The sequence below is a fragment of the Telmatherina bonti genome (assembly GCF_933228915.1).
Source record: "Telmatherina bonti genome assembly, chromosome: 15".
Lineage (NCBI taxonomy): Eukaryota > Metazoa > Chordata > Actinopteri > Atheriniformes > Telmatherinidae > Telmatherina > Telmatherina bonti.
The window spans coordinates 20,605,374-20,624,548 of NC_136613.1; the positions used below are offsets into that span (position 1 = coordinate 20,605,374).

A 19,175-nucleotide genomic window follows, 5' to 3' on the forward strand; every position below is an offset into this window, starting at 1 on the left:
CACCCCACTTTCATGTGTGTGGAGCAGATCTGTCTGCAGCCTCAGGCAAGTGCAAGTTAACAAATGTACAGAGTGTATGTGAAGGCTCATTTGCATAAATCTGTAGATGTCACAACATTTCCTTAAATGGATTCCTTTGTGTTTAATTGAGTTTTTTTTTTTTTTTTTTTTTTTTTTTTCATTAGTAGCATGCACGTGTTATTCTTCCAAGGCTGACTGAGGTTTGGAGAAGAAGATACTTGGCAGTTATCTATTTGTACAAGTCCATCTGACCAGTAATGTTTTCTTGCTGTTGTGACCTGAACTACATGGTAAGAGGCCAATGCTAACAAGCTTGAAATGCAACGTTAGCACAATGATTATTTTCTGCCCTTTCTTTCTTTTATAAGGAAGCATTTTCTTCTTCTTCTTCTTCTTTTTTTTTTTTTTTTACCACCCAGAGCATCCATTCATATTTGGTTCATGGTCCCTGCAACTGCATCCTCCAGAGACAGAACAAAAATGTTTATTAAATTATCCTTGAACACGATGGTTGTATGAGCACAATAAGGCACATGGCCCCCCCAACCCCTCACGAAGCTTGCTCTACTCTGCCGCCTTTTTGTGTATGGTTTAGGAAGCTGCTTCATCCTTTCTACAAAATGCCTTAAATGAATATGTGAGCGGTGCGTTTGTGTTCTCGGTGGCTGGGATCCTCCACTGACATCATCTGTAGCTGTATAATCATCCAGGCCACAGCCTCTCCTCAGGGGAGTCCAGCTGAGACCCGAGTCTTTCTCTCCCTGCCTCTGTCTCTTTATTCCTCTTTGCTGGTTATGGCTGTGTGTGACACTCGTGATGGATGAGTCCGACACACAACCTCAGACTGGCTGCATGAATAAGGTGCTTTTGTGGTTGCAGGGTTTGTCTTTGCTCTGCATTTTCTATTGGAATGCACCTTTAGTTATTTATCCTGCTAGTTATGAATCCTGCTGCAATTAAAAAAAAAATGTTTCTCATGTTATTCAAGAAAAAAGAAATAATAAAACAAGAAATCTGCAGAAGCCATCTGGGCTGCATAAATGTGTATTGTGTAACACTTGTAGCCTGTAATGTGGCCAAACATATTGAATGACATGGACATTTGGGAGTAGCAGACAAAACAAGGAAGCTCATTTTCATAGTCTTCATTAATCTGTATCCACCCAAACTCATTAAGAAATATGATCCTCTCTGAGAAGAACAATGCAAAGATATACGTGCTGTGTGTCCATTAATCAGGAGATCTCATTAGATGTATGGCTTCCTGACTGAAGTCAGTCCAAACTTTACTAGACATTTTTTTGTGTCTGCGTCCTCAGCTTACTAAATGCTTAATAGTTTGTATTTTGCTGTGGATCTCTGCTATTTCCTGTTTAGTTAGCAAGCTTGAACTTGGCTTACCTGAGTCAAGTCCAAAGGTAGCTGTTGTTATTAAGATTAATTTAATAAATCTCTTAGAAATGGAAGATCTACAACAACCTCATAAGTACTCAGTGTAACTTACTGGGAAGCCAATAGATTAGCTTTTTCCGCCACAAGAAACCCAAATCTAACCGAACCCAACAAAGCCATCACATGGCCAGCGAACAGTGTGTATGAGGATGAATGTATCCTTCCTGGAATCTAGCTTCCAGTTTTTCTTCATTCATCCTGTTAGTTTGTTTACCAGAGATAGCTGCCTGTAGGTACAGAGCCAGGCTGAAGCAAATGGTCTGCCAGCCACCCAAAACAATGGACTCAAATGAGCTTAAAATTGCAGAGCTGGATGACTTGATGCATCTTCAACTGTGAACATAATTTTTTTCATTAACCTAATCTTTCAGGAAGTCTTTCCTCTCTGAAAAATGATTAGTTGTGCTGTTATGATACAGTTAACTGCTTATTTTTTTTTTTTTTTTTTTTTTTTTTTTTTAATATAGTTTTACCTGTTCGAGGCATTCAGCAAAGCTTTTGTATTAATATTGCTCATCAAAGGTGTGTTGTTAACTGAAGTTGTAGTGGAAAAATGGTTAGTGATTGTTATTGGAAAAACATGGAATTTTAGTACCAGTATAATTTCTGGAAATGAGGTTAATTAATCCTTTTTCGGTTTCTCTGGTGTAGTTTGATGTGTGATGTATTGTTTGCCGTAATTTGTATGTTATATTGCAGTATGTTTGATCTCTTGACAACTGCCACCACATGACATGAGATTTAGTGGTTGTGTGAGTTTAACTTCACCAAGGAAGCAGAGGTTTGTCTGTTTTTGTCTTAAGACACGTCATCCTGCTTCATTTTTGCATTGTTTTTTAGCATAATTTGACTTTCAGCTTTTATTAAATTACCATTTCAGTCACTTTTTGGTAACTTATTTCTTCATATTATTAATAGACTTCATTCTTAACAATTTCATTGTGTCTTAACGTTTAAAACACCAAAACTATATGGTTAAGTTTTAAAGAAAACATGGTTTAGATTTAAATACAACAAAGTTTTGTGGTGATAATGAAATTGAAATAAATGGAAAAATAAGTTATTGTGCCTTAATCCTGGTTTCTTTTTGTAAATCAGAACTTTTAAATAAATGTGAATCAGTGACAGGTTTAGCGTTATTTGCTGAATGATTGGGGTCATCCCAGTAGGCAAGGAAAGTGAGATTATCCGCATTACGTTCATTTTAAGGTGCCTAATGATGCTGATCTAACTCTAAACAAGTAATATTTAATACCTCAAACTAACTAAAGAGCAAATACAAAGTAAGCAGCTAATCAATCTGATAACAAAGCTAGGTTAAAGAAAATGCGAGTCCAAACTGGAGACTGCACTGTTTTCAAACAGCTGGCCTGGATGTTGGACCATCACCACCTACCTACAAACTGACACGGCACAGGCGCCAAATAGACTTTACACAGGACTGAGATCTGCATTTTTGTCTTTTCCTTTGATAGTTTTGGTCTTAAACATTATGCAGCAGGTAAATATGTCTGCCATCTGGGCTTTATGGTATTTGGAAATGATGTGAGTTGAATTCATTGGGTAGCAGGTTGAATAAGGGTCGTGATGTACAGTTATTCCCTCCTGTTTCTTTCTTTGCTGCTAAAGAGTTGCTTATATGTCCCTAATGAATCCAGACAGCTCAAAGACCCATACTGAAGCAACAACATTGAGGACATTATGAGGTCATTGCTTTTAGATGTTTAATTTTAACTCAACTCACTCAAAGCCACATCCTGTATCTCTAATGTTTAAAAAACAACAGAGCTGACTCTCCTATTTGTCCAATTAAACACGTGGATGTTTCATATTTTAAAATGCACTTTTATTTGTTACTTTAAGCAGTTGCCTACGATTACAGAATGACTAAAAACATCAAATTAAATAACTTCTAAATCTCTCTTTGTTTATATTTGCCTGCCATTTTCAATTGCTTTCATTCAGATGAGAGAGCCTCTTGAAGTCGGAGCAAATATAGGTCACAATTGCAGTTGGTGCAATGGTGGAACAAATGCCATCCCCAGCTTGTGTTTTGCATTTTTATGTAATAAGATAGCATAAATGTGTGAAGTTTATAATTAATGCCTATCGGATAAGATGGTTTAATGAAATGACAAAAGAGGTTATGGAGAAAACGGTCAGAGGTGCAACCAAGTAGCAGAAAACAGATTGATATAACTGTGTTTTTATTTGGACCATATAATAAATAACAGAACTGGGTATTTGTTTGTATCTACCAATTTCCACTATATAAACATAGGATGCAGATGTTATTTAAGTCAGAGATGTAGTTATTAGTTTTTCTTTTTGCCTGGTAGATTTAGACATAACAAATCCAGCAAGTATGAATTCCTTATGTTACCAGCTATTAGTATGACAAAGACACCGGCACTGATTTTTTTATGGTCTTTTAGAGAAGAGAGAAACTCATACTGGACATATTAAATGTGAAATTATGATAAATAAAAAAAAGACCATCATAAGAACAGCAAATATTCATTAGTCTGAGTAGCTTATACTGTTCTGTGTCCATCCAATATATGAAGATTATTGATGAATTGTTAAAATGATGACAAAATTAGTTAGAGAAAATAGACATATCATTTTTTTTATTTATTATTAGAGCTGTGATTTATATAATTGTATCAGTGTGAGTGTGTGTGTCTATGTGTATCTTTTTACTGCTGCAGTAGTGGTGAAGCGCTTACTTGTTCTGTGGTCTTTCTGATTCAGCTGTAATAGCTAAATGTAAGCTTTGAACACTCAGCAAGGTCTGTCAGAGTACAGTCAGTACTCTTCCTCACTCTTCCTCTGGCTTTCTGTCTGCAAACCTCATATTTAAAAGGAATGTAATTTCCTTGCTGTTGTATCTGGTCCTTTTTTAATATTGCAGTCTCGACTGAATTAACTAGTTTAGTATGTTGTATAAAAATATTACAATGCAATTAGTGTTTAATCCTCAACAAATCATTCGACTGATGTCATGGTTGTTTGCTATAAAAATCTATGTTTTGAAATGGTCGTTATCTTTGTAGTTGTATCATCTTTCCTGTAATATGTATCACTGGCTTGATGACGTGGTGATGTCAGAGGGAGAGAGGTGGTGTGAGGCATGGATGGAGGAAGAGTGCAGCGCTGTAAAGCCGAGGTACAGCAAAGACTCTGGAGAGAATGCAGAGCATCACAAGGACAAATTGCATTTGTTTTCTTAAAGCTGCACAGAAGGAAAAGCACAAATCTTTTTTTTTTTTTACGGAGTTGCCAATAAATGTCTTATATAGACTCACCAGATTCACTCACAATAGATGTATCTTAATAAGAGCTGTAAAAATAGAATGAAGGATATTATTTTTATTAAAAATATCTCAAATGTTTCTGCTCCCTGCTGTACAGTATTAAAGAGAGCTGTATTATGTCTGTGTTTGTGCTCAGAAATTTGGCCTTTGCTTGTAATAACTCTAATACTACAGTTGCTCTCGAGGAAAAAAAAAAAAAAAAAAGGTCTAGGCTTAAAGCTATCCTGTAAGAGGAAGTGCCGGACCTTTTATGTTGACATACGATCCAACTGAGTGCAAGAATGGGATAGTGGCTCTTTCACTGCACAAGCTGAGGCCCCAGTAACTGTTCAGCAGAACTTCCTGGAATAGGAAGTGTCAGGAGCACATTCACTTCAGCGCTGACAAATCTTATTTCCTGTGGATGAGGTCGTTTGTGTTGATCTCAAACTCTCCCAGCTATACAGCAACGTGCGAGCAGATTTTATCTGCCAGACTGTTTGCTTAAGAAAAACCTCTTTGCTAACAATCAGCTGAACGATTTATTAAAATTTGATTTTTGCCCTAAATTCTCCTGTTCAAAATACAAACACTCTATAGTAATATTCTTGGCATCATGTGTTTCTTCTCTTCTTTTTTTCCTGCCCTCACCATTTTCTACCTTTTCCTCTCTCTCTCCATTATTCCCCTGTGAATCCCCTTTCTCTGTGCATTTCTGTCAGACCCCCTTTGCCCCATTTTCCCACTGCCCTGCATCTCTCACATACCTTCCCTCATCAATTTCTTCAACATTTTGCCACCCCCCCAATTCTGCTCCCTCCTAACCCCCCCCCCCCCCCCCCCCCCCAAAACCCCCCTTTGCTGCCCTCCTCCCTCTCTCCAACTCATGTTGGTAAAAATATCTGCAGACAGCAGTAGCAGAGGCACGCCTGACTCTCTCTCTCAGACATCCCACCCATGTGATCTCACAGGCTGCCTCTGCTCTGCTCCACTCTGCTCCAGTCAGGCTCCTGCCTTTCAGCCGGCTGCAGCTAATGAGCCTTTGTGTGACCAAAGAGAGAAAGAGAAGGAGAGAGCAACACAGTGACAGAGAGGGAGTTAAAATGAGAAAGACTGTCGTCTTGTAACAATAAAGCATATGGTACCGACAGTGCAGTCAGAGCTGGAAAATTACTAGTCTCCCTCACTCTCCTGCACCCTTCTTTCTCCTGCCCGTGGAGCTTAGGGGTCGCTGCAAGTCAGTGGACTGAAACAAAATGGGAATCTCTTCATTCATCATGTTTCACCTTTTTTGAATAGTCACATTTGTGACTGTGTGGCTGCACTGTGAGAAGAGGTGAAAGGAGTCACACTCTGCCAGTGGATACAGGTCAGTTGTTCCTGTAAGTGCTAATACACACACACACGCACTCTCACACACATATGCAGAAGTGCAATGTAGTCATAGTAGGATTGATGTGTCATGACTTGCTCCAGATGCCATAGGCTTGTTGGCATCACTTAGGATGAGCGTTTAAAGCCTTGTGTGGGTTGATCAGTTTATTGTGATAGTGGGAACTTTGTGAATGATGGGAGGAAAATCGTTGCATTTGGGATGCAAAAGCTATGAGCACTGTTGATCAAGGATAAGAGTTGGTATCTGTACTCGATGTGTGCTCACACAGAGGCAAACTTAGGGAGGGGCTTTCCAAGCTGGCTCTTGCTGCATTATTTTCTCCCTTTTACAATAGTGTGTGCTGCCCAGCCTCGATTTGTGGTAAGGCAACAGTGAAGACAAAGAAAGAGCTGTTGGAGAGGAGCATCAATTTCTGTTTATTTAGCCACAATGAAGGAGGTTTCACCCTACAGTATATCACCCGCTGCTCTGTGGTTTATGATGTCATTGCCCATTATGTGTCAAGATTTGAACTTTTCATGCCGTCATAACAAAAAGCAGACAAATCTGTTTCACATTAATCTACGAAAGGAATAACTGTATGAACAGAATTTGCTCTGACATCATTGCTTTGTTGCTAAGTGTCCTCACACACAGTATTTAACACTGGAAATGCTGCCATATGGGGAAGCACTGGTTGTGAGAGTACATTAGAATCTCCATGGAAACCACTTTTGGTATCAAAGCCTAGTGCAGCATCAGCTAAGGGCTAAACGTACAAATATGCTTCCAACAATTGTATCTAATTAGGACCCTCACTAGGAAATGGACTGAAATTGCACAGGTCATCTCTGGTGGAAATTTCCATTCGTATTTAGCACCAATAAATGGGAAGGTAAAAGAAATAATTTTTTTGTTTTTTCTTTATTTTTTTCATTATATTAGCAGCGTTTAAAATCTCACAAGAGGTGATTATGTAATGTATTCCCCTTCTAGTTAATCTTAGACCCGTTGTGCTCATTCAGACGGGAGAGGATATTCAGTTTCTGGTCAGCCTGTTTAGTTTGCTTCGTAGACTGTAAAAGACAGTTCCCTCCAGCTCAGGATACAGCCACGTATTTTTCATCCAAATCATCATAAATTCTTTATGAAGAGAAATCTTTTCAATTAGGTTATCCTGACTGACTCCTATCTCCTTCTCTTTCTTCCACATGGACGATGCCTCACATTCCTTAATTGTAGGTAGAGCTGTTGACTCTGGAAGTTCTCCAAATTCTAGCCGTGCCATGTCACTGCACTGAACAAGCACAGCCTCCAGGGAACAATGACCCTCTTGCTGGCACTGCTAGCCCACTCTGGGTTGCACCTCTCTCTCAGGCAGCATTTGCATCTGTAATGACTTGATAGCGGTGCCCAGATGAAGCACTGAGGCTGTCTGTGAATGGAACTCCCCCACAAGCTGCTCTGGCAGATAGACAGAGTGGGACTGGCTGAAGATGCATGCTGTCTCTACTGATTCCAGGTTTTCAGAGAGAAGGCAGAGAGGGAGAAACTGCCAGTCATAGCAATCCTTGCTATGCTGCTGCAGCACTGCTATGCTATTTTGAATTGTGACACGATGTTCCAGTTACAGCTTTTAAAACAGGGAACACAAGGCTTTGCACTTTGGTGTGTAAAAGGTCTACATTTTTTTACAAAATATCCAACTAGCCCTGCATTATCAAAGTGTACATGGCACGATGTTATAGACGGGAGCAAAAGCAGAAATCAAAATGATGCATCGCTTGATCGTTTCAGTGTAACAGTGTATTTAATGGATGAGCCTGTTCTTGTTTATTTTTCTAATTGCATCATCGTTCAGGGAGAGTTAATGGACTCTCTCACTTGACATTGAAGTGGTCTGTTTCAAAAACCTTTGCATAAGTGACTTCCATAAACATTAAACTGGATAAAAGGCTTATTTTTCACTGGCTGTGCATAGCATAGCTGGACCTCGTCACTGTTGACAGAGCTGTGAAAGGTTTTGTGGAAGTGATTATGTCTGCTTCTTCACTATTTTTAGAATCTTTTGTGATATGTGATTATTGGTTGCATTTGCAGAAGATTATACAAGCAGTTGTAGCAATTCACTGTATAGATTTTTGCCTCTGTGGTGCCTTGGCTGAAACGGCATTCACCTGAGGCTATTTTTGTGATTGTATGTGTGTGTGTGTGTGTGTGTGTGTGTGTGTGGGGGGGGGGGGGGGGGGGGGGGGGGGGGGTATTTGATTTAAAAGCAGCTCATTACAGGTGTACAGGATAGTGATACATCTGTGTCATCTATAAAGTCATGTATTGCACAGCTGTACAGAAATGTGTGTTTGCACCTGGAAAAACAAAACAAAAACATATCACCACACCTCATAGCAGTTTATCAGAATTCATAACTTCCCTTTAGAGAAAGCTGAATACCGTTTTCTGTAGGTGCTTTTTCATGCATTTTAAGCCAGTACATGTTAATAATTACTATTTTACTTAACAGGTACAGCTCCAATCCACTCAGTTTTTTACAGTGAATTATATTTTGTACAAAAGTTCATCCAGACAGGTTTTAGGGTAAGACAAGTTGTTCTAGTCAGTCTTTTAATCCAACCTATCAATCAAACAACAGAATGAACTTCCTGTTAGGCAGACATAGTATGCAATTAGCAGCTTTCTCCTTCCATCTCTGCTCCTTTGTGCAAAGGTGATCAATGGCCCAGGGAACGCCTAGAAGCTGGGACAGCAGCAGGAGAAATTCTGTGTGTGTGTGTGTGTTTGTGTGAAAGTGGTGAAGTCCGGATTGGTGGCTAATTGAGTGAACTGAGGATTATGAAGACCCTAACCTGGATATTAAATAATGCGTGGCCCCTCTGCTGTCTCTCGGTTTCAGGTGCAGATGCGGCAGGCCATGAGTGGAATATTGAAGAGGAAATTTGAGGAGGTGGAAGCCTCCTCCTCCCCGTGCTCCTCTGTGCGGGAGTCTGATGATGAGGTCTCCTGCAGCGAGAGTGGGGATAGCAGCGACAGTGTCAACCCTTCTGCCTCAGGTCCTTTCACCCGTGAGTGCTGCGTCTTTCAAATGCATGCATTGTTCTAACATGCCAACTGCACCCTATTGACAGAAAGATTAATGTCATCATTACATGTCAAAATAAACAAAGCGAAAGGGATTTTTAATCAGGCCTGCAATAACTTGCAGAGCCATTTTGATTTTGTTGTCTCACAATCATTACAGGATGCAGGTCAAAGGAAACAAATATCCTGTGTGTTAATAAGGGAGTATCATGTGAATTTAGAATTGAGGCGGTGCATAAGAGAGGAGAGGCGGCGAGTGCTGTGATAAAGGGGGAAGCATGCACAAGCAGCCTCCCTCATTAGGAGCAGCATCAACGTGCGGGCCAGGCAGGAATGAGCTGATGCTGTCTCAAGCTGGGCGTTTAGCGCAGCTGCTACTGTACATGTACTGTAGATTAACCACTATGTGAACACTGGAGCAACCACTTATTAACAAAACATGTTCATTAGTTTTTTTTTTTGTTTGTTTTTTTTTAAATCTTTTATATGAATCTTTTTTTTTTTTTTTTATAAAAAAGGAATAAAAGATTGGTACAAATTTGGGATGCAGTTTCATACCCTTTTCTAAGAAAATGTTGATCGCTGTGTGTATCAGTGTAGGTGTTTGTGTGTGTGTGTGTGTGTGTGTGTGTGTATTTCAAAACCGGTGGAGAAAAATAACTTAGATCCCACATCTTCAAATGTCAACTATTATGTTGCTTAGCAATAGTGAAGTGAAAGCACACTTTACGAAGGTGCCAGACCAGGGAGGCTATTAAGTTAAACAGTAAAAAAAATAAATAAAAAAAAATAAAACTAGGAAGGCATTTCCTTGACAAATGCCATGTGTTGATAAAGAAGTTGATCTGGAATAGCACCAAAATGTAATGGCTTATTCCTGAAATGATTTTAAAGACAATTTATTTTGCTGGTGGAACTCATCCCTCATCTACAAAAAAATATGACACAAAGCTTTTTCAAAATAAAATTTGATCTGAGATCCAGCGGGTTCATTCCCTCTGTTAATTCTCCTGCCTTTACACAGTTTCAATAGAATCAGAGTTTACACTCTCCTACATGGAGGCTTCCTCCTGCATCCTAGACATTGTTCCCACCTGGCTGCTTCAAGAATTATTCTCTGCAGCGAGTCTTGTTATAATACAGATTTTAAAGTAACACTTTGGCTTCTGGTTTTTCTCCAGACAGTTGCCAACATGCCATTTGTTCATGCACTGCTAATGAAATGTAATTTGGACCACTTACATTTAAGTAGTTACAAACTGATGTCCTTTTTATGAAAGGTTCTGGAGAAAGCCATCTCTGCACAGCTGATAGCATTTTATGAGTGATAAGAGTGTTTTTAACAGTTTCCAGTCTGCGTTTTAGAGCACCTCATACTGCAGAGACAGCACTTGTTAAAGTGACTAATAACTTGCTGCTGAGTGCAGATAGAGGAGACTGTTTGGTTTTGGTTCTGTGAGATTTAAGTAATGCCTTTGATAACACCAATCAGCATTGTAATGCTTCGTCCTGGGTATTAGTTCAACATATTAAACTAATATTGAACTGAGTATCAATGCTGAGTCCAAGGTATTAGTTTATGACATTAGTGTTTTGCATTTATGCGTCTTTAACAGAACTTTAGTGTTACTTTGCATATCTTAACCTCCTTAGTGGCTTAGCCGAGGAGGTGCCTTCCTCAGGGCCCGGTTCTTGGCCCCCTTTTGTTATTTATTTATTTGCTACATTTTGCTCAGCTTATTCAAGACAATAATGTTGGTAATTGTCTTTATACTGAACCAAACATGTGAATAAAATCCATAATCTCTATTAGAGTTTCTTGTCTTACAGTGTCTTTTTAATATGAAATCCTTCATGGGGCAAAAATGATGATCGATCAATGATGATTAGGCCATCATGTCCGTCTAGTTATTTCTAACTTGACCATATTTTATATCATTATTTTTTTATCTGTCCATGCTTTAATTGCTTCAACGTTTAATGAAATATAATCATTTGTTTGTGTGATAAACAGACAACACTATTTCATCTTTCATCTTGATGAATGGAAGAAAACTTTGTTTAGAACCATTCAGAACAGAGATAAGGAACATTAAAGTGGAACAGCCTTTCCGTCAGCCGTCATACCTGCACACTGCGCTCACTGCAACCTTTCCTGTCAAAAGATCTCATATACCCCCTGAATTCAAACCGAATTAGTTTGTTCTGACACATCAATCATGACCTTGTTTATTTGGCTACTGATATGTTAGGTAACTTAGCTGTTCATATATCATTTATAGTCATTTTATATATTTTACACATCCATTTTTTTTATTTTGTGTGTATGCTGCTGTAATAATTTACAGTTCCTGATTGAATTTCTTTCTCCTATTGAATTGGAACTACCCTGCTGTATCAAAACAATTATCCATCCCACTGTTGCCTGGCAATGGTAATATGTAATAATCCAGTTCCATCAAGAACAGAAAAGCATGGGTCACTGGGTAGTTCAGCTGCTGGAGGAGTCTCCTTGTGTGCAGAGGCAGAAGCTCCAGCCAGCCGAGGTTCAAAATTCAGCTTTGGGGCTTTTTGCATCATGTCATCAATGTCTCTCACTTTTTGACCAAGCTGCTTTCAAATAAAAGGCATAAAAAAAATTCAGTTACAGTTTTGTTAAATAAAAAAAACAAAAACAAAATTAGTTGTTTATGTGGTTAATCTACGGCTGTGCAGCAGTTTCAGTTAAAACGTTTTGAGCTGAGCTAAATGAAACAAATTAGTACAGAAGAGATCTGCCAATGTAGTTCTGGGTTTATTAAGATAACGTTACATCTGAGATTTGATAAAGCTTTGTGTTATGAAAATGACTAAAAAGAGGCCTTTTACTTCAAGATTCTACAGTCATTTTTGGCTTGAAGTGTATTTGTATAAAAATAATTACAGTTATAATCCATTAGAAAAGAAAAGTGTCCTCTGCAAATTTCTAAGGGATGCAGAGATCATTTTTAATAAAGAAAAGACGGCATTTATTTACTTTTTCTGCAAAGAAGGGGACTCATAACACCATGTGTATTTCCAAATTGGTTGAAAAAATAAGCTCTTATATAAAAAGACTTGGATACATAAGTGTGGTGGTGCGCTAAAAATCTACAGCTATCTGAAGGTGAGGAGCTTGAAAGCTACAGGGCAGCTGTGCATGATGACTGTCTGGGCACACAGGCGAAACAGTCACGTTCTAAGTGACTTTAGTTCCCATTCCTGATGGATTGATAGGGTGAGAGTGAAAAACAGTGGTAATGTATCTGCCAAACAGTCAGGTCAAAATGTTGGGTCTTTAAAGAGTCGAGGAAGATGAGTGTGAAAAATGGGCTACACACTTTAATATTGACATGTTCAGGAAAAGTAATTAGCCATACCTCAAGATCTGCTAATTCTTACGCCTACAATAAAATGTTTTGCATGTCTTTTTGAAGATAATGGCAGTCAGCTCTGCTTAGAAGTATCGTTCTTCATTTGTCATTAAATGCATCGTCTGTCTTGCTCAGGAGGAAGAGCTGCTGGAACCAGATGGTTTTTATTTGTCATGTCTGTGTGGTGGGGTTTGAACACTGGGTAATGCTGCTTCTGTGTGAACCACCGCTCTTCCTCTTTGGGCCAGGCAGGGGATTATTTATGCTCCAATGTTGCCCTCCTCTTTGCACCTCCCCCTTGTAGAGCTCTCCTTAAAAAGACACACTGGGGACTCAAATGTGAGGCGGAGGGGCTGAAAAATCTGTGCTAAGTTCAAGATATGTAAAAGCCAGCAAGGGAAAATTCCTCATAGCTCATTGTTAAAGGACAAGACACACTAAAAACGGCCCCATGTTACTATAAAACGTCTGCTCTTAAACAGGTTTTACACAACTGTTAAAGTGATCTCTGCCAACATAAAAGAATGTGTAAATAATTTAAACAAAGTAGTTCTTGAGTTTACTTGATGCTGTAATGTATAGCTTTAAATCTTTCCACGACGGATAAATGACCTGTCGAAAAGATTTTATACCAAAAATGACAGATACTTTTTCAACATTTCCATTTTTCTTTGCAGCTGACTCGATACTGAAGCGGGAGAAGCGCCTGCGGACTAGAAGGGTGCATTTTGAGAATGTGACAGTGTACTACTTCGGCCGCCGGCAGGGCTTCACCAGCGTGCCCAGCCAGGGAGGAAGCACGCTGGGCATGTCCAACAGGCACAGCTGGGTCAAACAGTACTCCCTGGGTGAGTTTGCCCTGGAGCAGGAGAGAATCCACAGAGATATGCTCAGAGATCACTTGAAGGAGGAGAAACTCAACTCTATCAAACTCAAGGTAAAAGCTTTGTTTTTTCATAGTTTTTGTTTTGTGAATTTTGTTTTTGTTTCTTTGTAATCACAAAATATAATACACTATTATGAAATTAAGTGCTATGAGGAGGTACATGTCTGTTTTTTTAACTAGAGGAACGTTAAGGGGGTGTGGGAACTTACAGCTTCGTTGATTTTTTTTTTTTTTTTTTTAAGAAAAAAATCAAATTAGAACAAGTAAAAGAAAATAACAAATTGCTGAAGATAATGTCTGAGATAAATTAGTATAATTATTTTAAACCAAAGTTATTAACATAAAAAGATCAAGATATAAAATTGAGATTGTAAAATTGTATATTTACAAGGGACAGATTTAATCAAGACTGTACTCCTGTAATGTGTAACAACCTACTGAAGGTATTTTGTAGGTTCTTACACATTACAGACACACTGTAAGAGAAACTGTACAGCACATACAGCAAAACAGCTGACAGCTGGAATATGAGCCAATCTTTTCAGTAGGTTCTCCAAGTTAAAGAATAATAGTGATGTATTGTAAGAGGGCAAGAAATCAGTAAGAACTTTATGAATTTATAAAATCCAGTGTCTGTCACACCTCACAGTGTGTCCCAACCAACCTCTCTGCTAGCTGTAATGAATTTTAATACTTGTCATGAAATAGCATCTCAAGACGCAACAGTGACAACCGAGTCATTCATATATGCAGCGTTACAATAAATTCCAAAAGATTTAGTAAATAAACTAGAAGTACTTTTGATTTTTTTTTGCCAATGATTGTGAGCAGTAGTCTGAGTTAGAAGTTCAAATAGCAAATTTATCCCTATCTCCCCAATGGCAGGCGCTAACCTACACCAAACAAACCCTGCATCATGCCAGTGTCCATGTTGAAGTGTGCAATTTGTTCTTATAGTTTGAAGTTTTGATAGGAAATTATCCATAATGGCTTTATATCCTTGGTGTCAAGGCTAGAAAAAGATACAAGGCGAAGCTATGCTATTGGCAGGAGGACTGAACGCATGCCCCTTCCTCTGTCTTCTGTCACATTGTGAAGGAGCTGCTATTAAGAAACATTGACAACATCACAAAATCCACCAACAGATGTTTATTGTTTCTGTAACCAGCCATTTTATGGTGTTGTTTGGAATCTATAAAAACAACCAGAAGTTTAAATATAGTAATATCATGATAATATCATGAGTGATTTAACTCACCAGTCACAAAATGATCTGAACAATCTGTTAAATATTTTGAAGAACTCCCAGATGTACTGTGAGCATTGACACTCTTATTAGTGTTTTTCCAGTTATCACATCTTTCTAGGCTTTTCTGTCTTTTTCGTAGTTTGAAGAACAATCTCTTGTTGTCTGTGGAGCAACTATGTTTATGACAGCCAACCCAAAGTAAAATGTTTTGGAATATTCAGAGGAAACTTTATAAAGATCGAAGAAAATTTTATTAGCATTGACACCATAAATTCATTGGTGTTGTGCTTTAGCAAGCTTTTGTTTTCCCAGCTGAAACACCCTGATGTAACAAAGTTCACCTCTGTTCCCGTATGTTTTGGCTTCCCTGCACGTGTAAAGAATCCTTTTAAAAAATTCCTGGTTGTGATTCAGATCACTACAAAAATCTATTCTTTCATTCCATTTTGGACATCTCATGACAAGTTAAACAAAATCCATCCATTACTTTTTGAGTTATTGTGCTCAAAGACAGACACACCAAAAACATAACCTCTGCCTTGGTGGAGGTAATAAGCAGCTTTAATTTTTTTTATTGATAATATCTAATGGTCAGCCACCTATTAATCTAAATTCAAAGATCTTAATTTAAATATACTCTAACTTTTTCATCCATTGAGATTATAAAATTATCTAAATAATTTAGTTGATGAAACTTTGATGAGTTTTTATCTGCATGGAAAGCTATTTTTTTCCTCCCCAGTGAAACCTGGAAATCAGCACAGAGAGATTGAGTAGGAGTATCTGCATTACAGTACTAAACAGTATCGTCTGTCATCTATGACTGTTTATTTTTTTACCCAAGATTTTATTTTATTTTGAAAAGGTTCTTTTAAAAAAGTTCAGTTAATTTGAACTGTATTATACTCAAACATGTACATATGATGAAATTTTATTAATACTACATACAGAAGAATCAAAATGTGTTTGCAGGAAATGTTTTTTTTAAAATAGTAAGACTGTAAGCATTGTGCAACAAATTTTTAGTGATTCTTACTAAATCTTTAGTACCCATTATAACCTATTTTAGTTGAAGATGAGCTGTCTGTGAGGCTCAAAAAGCAAATGAATTGTGAAAATAAATTTCCTTTTGGAGAGGAGACAAAAACAAATGACAAGTTAGAAAGAGTGATAGGTTTAGACCTTCTCTTATAAAGGTAACTGGATATTTCCCCTTCTTGTTTTTAGTTGACCAAGAATGGCACAGTGGAGTCTGAGGAGGCCAACACGCTCACGGCAGAGGACATCTCTGATGATGACATTGATCTAGACAACACAGAGGTGGACGAATACTTCTTTTTGCAGCCTCTTACCACTAAAAAGCGCCGCGCATTGCTGCGCTCTTCGGGGGTAAAGAAGATTGACGTGGAGGAGAAACATGAACTTCGGACCATTCGCATGTCCAGGGAGGACTGCGGCTGCGATTGCAGAGTTTTCTGTGACCCAGAGACCTGTGCCTGCAGCATTGCAGGGATCAAATGTCAGGTAAACTCCATGATTCGCATGTTTTCTTCTCTTATATTTTTTCTTGTGAACAGGAAAACATAAGTTTAAAGAAAAGATGCAGGGATCAGGGCTTGACTTCAAAGGAAACATTTAAGCATTATGAAAAAACATGCATGACACAGAGACTGTTGTGGTTTGTTTTTTTTTTAAGGTGGATCGAATGTCCTTTCCATGCGGCTGCACAAAAGAGGGCTGCAGCAATTCAACAGGAAGAGTAGAGTTTAATCCCATACGTGTTCGAACCCACTTCTTGCACACCATCATGAAGCTGGAACTGGAGAAGAGTCGCGAGCAGCAGCAAACGTCCCCAACAAATGGTTACCATGGTGACGCTAATGACCTGGGAAGCGGAAACCCTTTTGCCCAGTCACAGCACAGGTTGGAGTACTCCTTGTCGGACACCGTTCCACAGACAGCCAGCATGCACCTGCAGGCTACAGAAGAAATAGAGGAGCCACTAGAGGATGAAGACGAAGAGGAGGAGGATGAAGATGATGAGGAGGAGGAAGAGGAGAATGAGGATGAGGAAGATGAGGAGGATAGCAGCAGCGTTTGCAGTGGGCTGTCTGACTCCAGCACACAAAGCCTGGCTAACAGTGACTCTGAAGAAGAGGGTGATGACGAGGATGCAGAGAAGTCTGAGAATTTTGAGGACGACATGACAACCCCGGCGGTTTCTCACACCGAAGTGGTGCCCTTGTCCTCTGTGCTGTGTTATACTGATGGCTCTGTGGCACACGATAACCACATAAACGGGAACACTTACCTAATGAACTCTTCCTCGGCTGAGTACTATCAGCTGGGGAACTCCAGTGCCAGCTCCAATGGCCAAACCAGCCAACCCAGCAAAGCCTATAGGGAAGCCTTACTATTCCAAGATCCAGTCAATACAACCAATGGCAGCGTGGCCCAGGGAGCGTTCAGCGTGCCTGCTGACCAATACACAGACTACTCTAATCAGACCGAGGAACAGTACACAACCAATCACCATTTCACTCTGACTGGTGGTGCTCCTGCTGCATCCTTGACATGCTACACACCTGACCAAAAAAAGGTTTTGTCCAAGGCAGCATTTGTGGAGCAGCCGGACAACCAGAACCAGACACAATTTCAAAACTACCTGAACAATAACAGCCAGGGTTCCTACAGCAGCCACGGCTCATGCATGACAGCAGCAACGCCTCCACAGGAGTCAAATGTTAATAGACATTCTGACCTGACCTTACTAGCAAACAATACAAAGAACCTCCCTTTACCAGACCATTGCCCTGAGGTCGCAGCCATTTGAAGGACCTCACCTTTCAATGTGTTCACTTTAGCCTGACCAAGTGGCATTTTATTCTAAAAAACATGACCATTGCCTTTGCTCATTAATCTGACCGTACATTTTGAAGCAATTAACACATTTTCATCTGTAACTATAAAGCCATAGGTTTGTGATGAAAACTGTTTTGAGGAACTTTTTTTTCCCCTGCAGATTTCTCCACAATGATGTTTGTGCTTAAGCTGCAAAATATAGAACAGATTAAAAAAAATTACAAAACAATTTATGTCCTGCTGTGCAATGTATCTTGTAATTTCAGATGTAAAGTTCTAGTTTCAAGCAGATGTTGTATTGTAGATGGAACTTTTCTATGTCCGCTGTATGTGTCAAATGGGCAAAAAAAAAAAAAGTTTACTGTCAGTTTATTTATTATTGATAAATTATACATGTATACTTACATATGGTAAATGTTTTGATTGAGAATGTGCATGCTGTTTTGGGAATCTCGGCGGGGGACATATTTTTTTATATATATATATATATATATATGTATACATGTGTATACATGTGTATATATATATATATATATATATATATATATATATATATATATATATATATATATATATATATATATATATATATATATATATATATATATATATATATGTATGTACATCCATCAGAGTGTTTTTCATGTATGCTGTTCTTTTATGTCATGTTTTTTGTGCTTTTTTATGGATTTTGAAAAGCATGAAAAAAAAAAAAAACTTTGGAAAACAGTATAAACAAATCAGATCAGTTCATAGCTTTTGTCACTTATAATACATATCGGGGTCCAGTGGCATGCAGTTGGTTTGAAATGACAAATCCTTGTTTCCTCCCAGTTTGCGCTTAGAATCAAATAAATAGCATGTGTCACTGCAAATGAAACTACCTGTATTTACTAAGGCATTTCAGGAAAACAGTGATATGATATAGTGGAAGAACAAACTATGATTCACTCCACACATGATTAATTTATAATTAAATAATAAATTAACTGATTCAAAGTTACCATTGGCATAACATTTTACTAACATTAAAGTTCTGTTTTTCACGACTCCAGTAAAGATACTGCTTGTTCTCTTGAAGTGCAATGAATGTTGAACTTTTCTTTTCGATACAGCCGCCTATGACTGTACTTACTTGTACATAAAGCACTTCTGGTTTCACTCTGAACAATGCCACAGTGTTTAGCAGTAGTATATGGGGTAGACTAATTCAAAGTTGACAATCAGAGCTTGTTTTCGTAATCATAATTCTACTTTTTAGCTATGAAAATAACTAGATGTCTCCTGAGTCATGTCAGCCATCAAATACGATTGAAAAGCCAGATGTGACTGATAAAATTGCTTACCAAAAAAGTGTAAATAACATTTTAACATTTATTCATCAATTTACTGAAAAACTGAAAAAAAATTAAGTGACTGCTCAACATATTCTTGACTGCAATAACCAAGTAGTTTACAGTATGGCTGAAGTTCTTCACACCGCTCCTGCATGAACACAGGCGATCGCCCTTCTTTCAAGCTTTCAGTACCTGCAGCTTTGACATTA

At 38.5% G+C, this 19,175-nt stretch overlaps 1 protein-coding gene across 1 annotated transcript; it reads left to right on the forward strand.

Annotated features, from left to right (window-relative positions):
• Positions 1-9,061: 9,061 nt before the first annotated feature.
• On the forward strand, positions 9,062-17,662 carry csrnp3 (cysteine-serine-rich nuclear protein 3; the record flags this gene model as incomplete). The annotated part of the gene is made up of 4 exons (XM_079253716.1): positions 9,062-9,224; positions 13,310-13,569; positions 15,995-16,291; positions 16,464-17,662. The coding sequence occupies 4 exons, from the start codon at positions 9,062-9,064 to the stop codon at positions 17,598-17,600; spliced, it is 1,857 nt and encodes a 618-aa protein (XP_079109842.1). The 3' UTR covers positions 17,601-17,662.
• Positions 17,663-19,175: the final 1,513 nt, after the last annotated feature.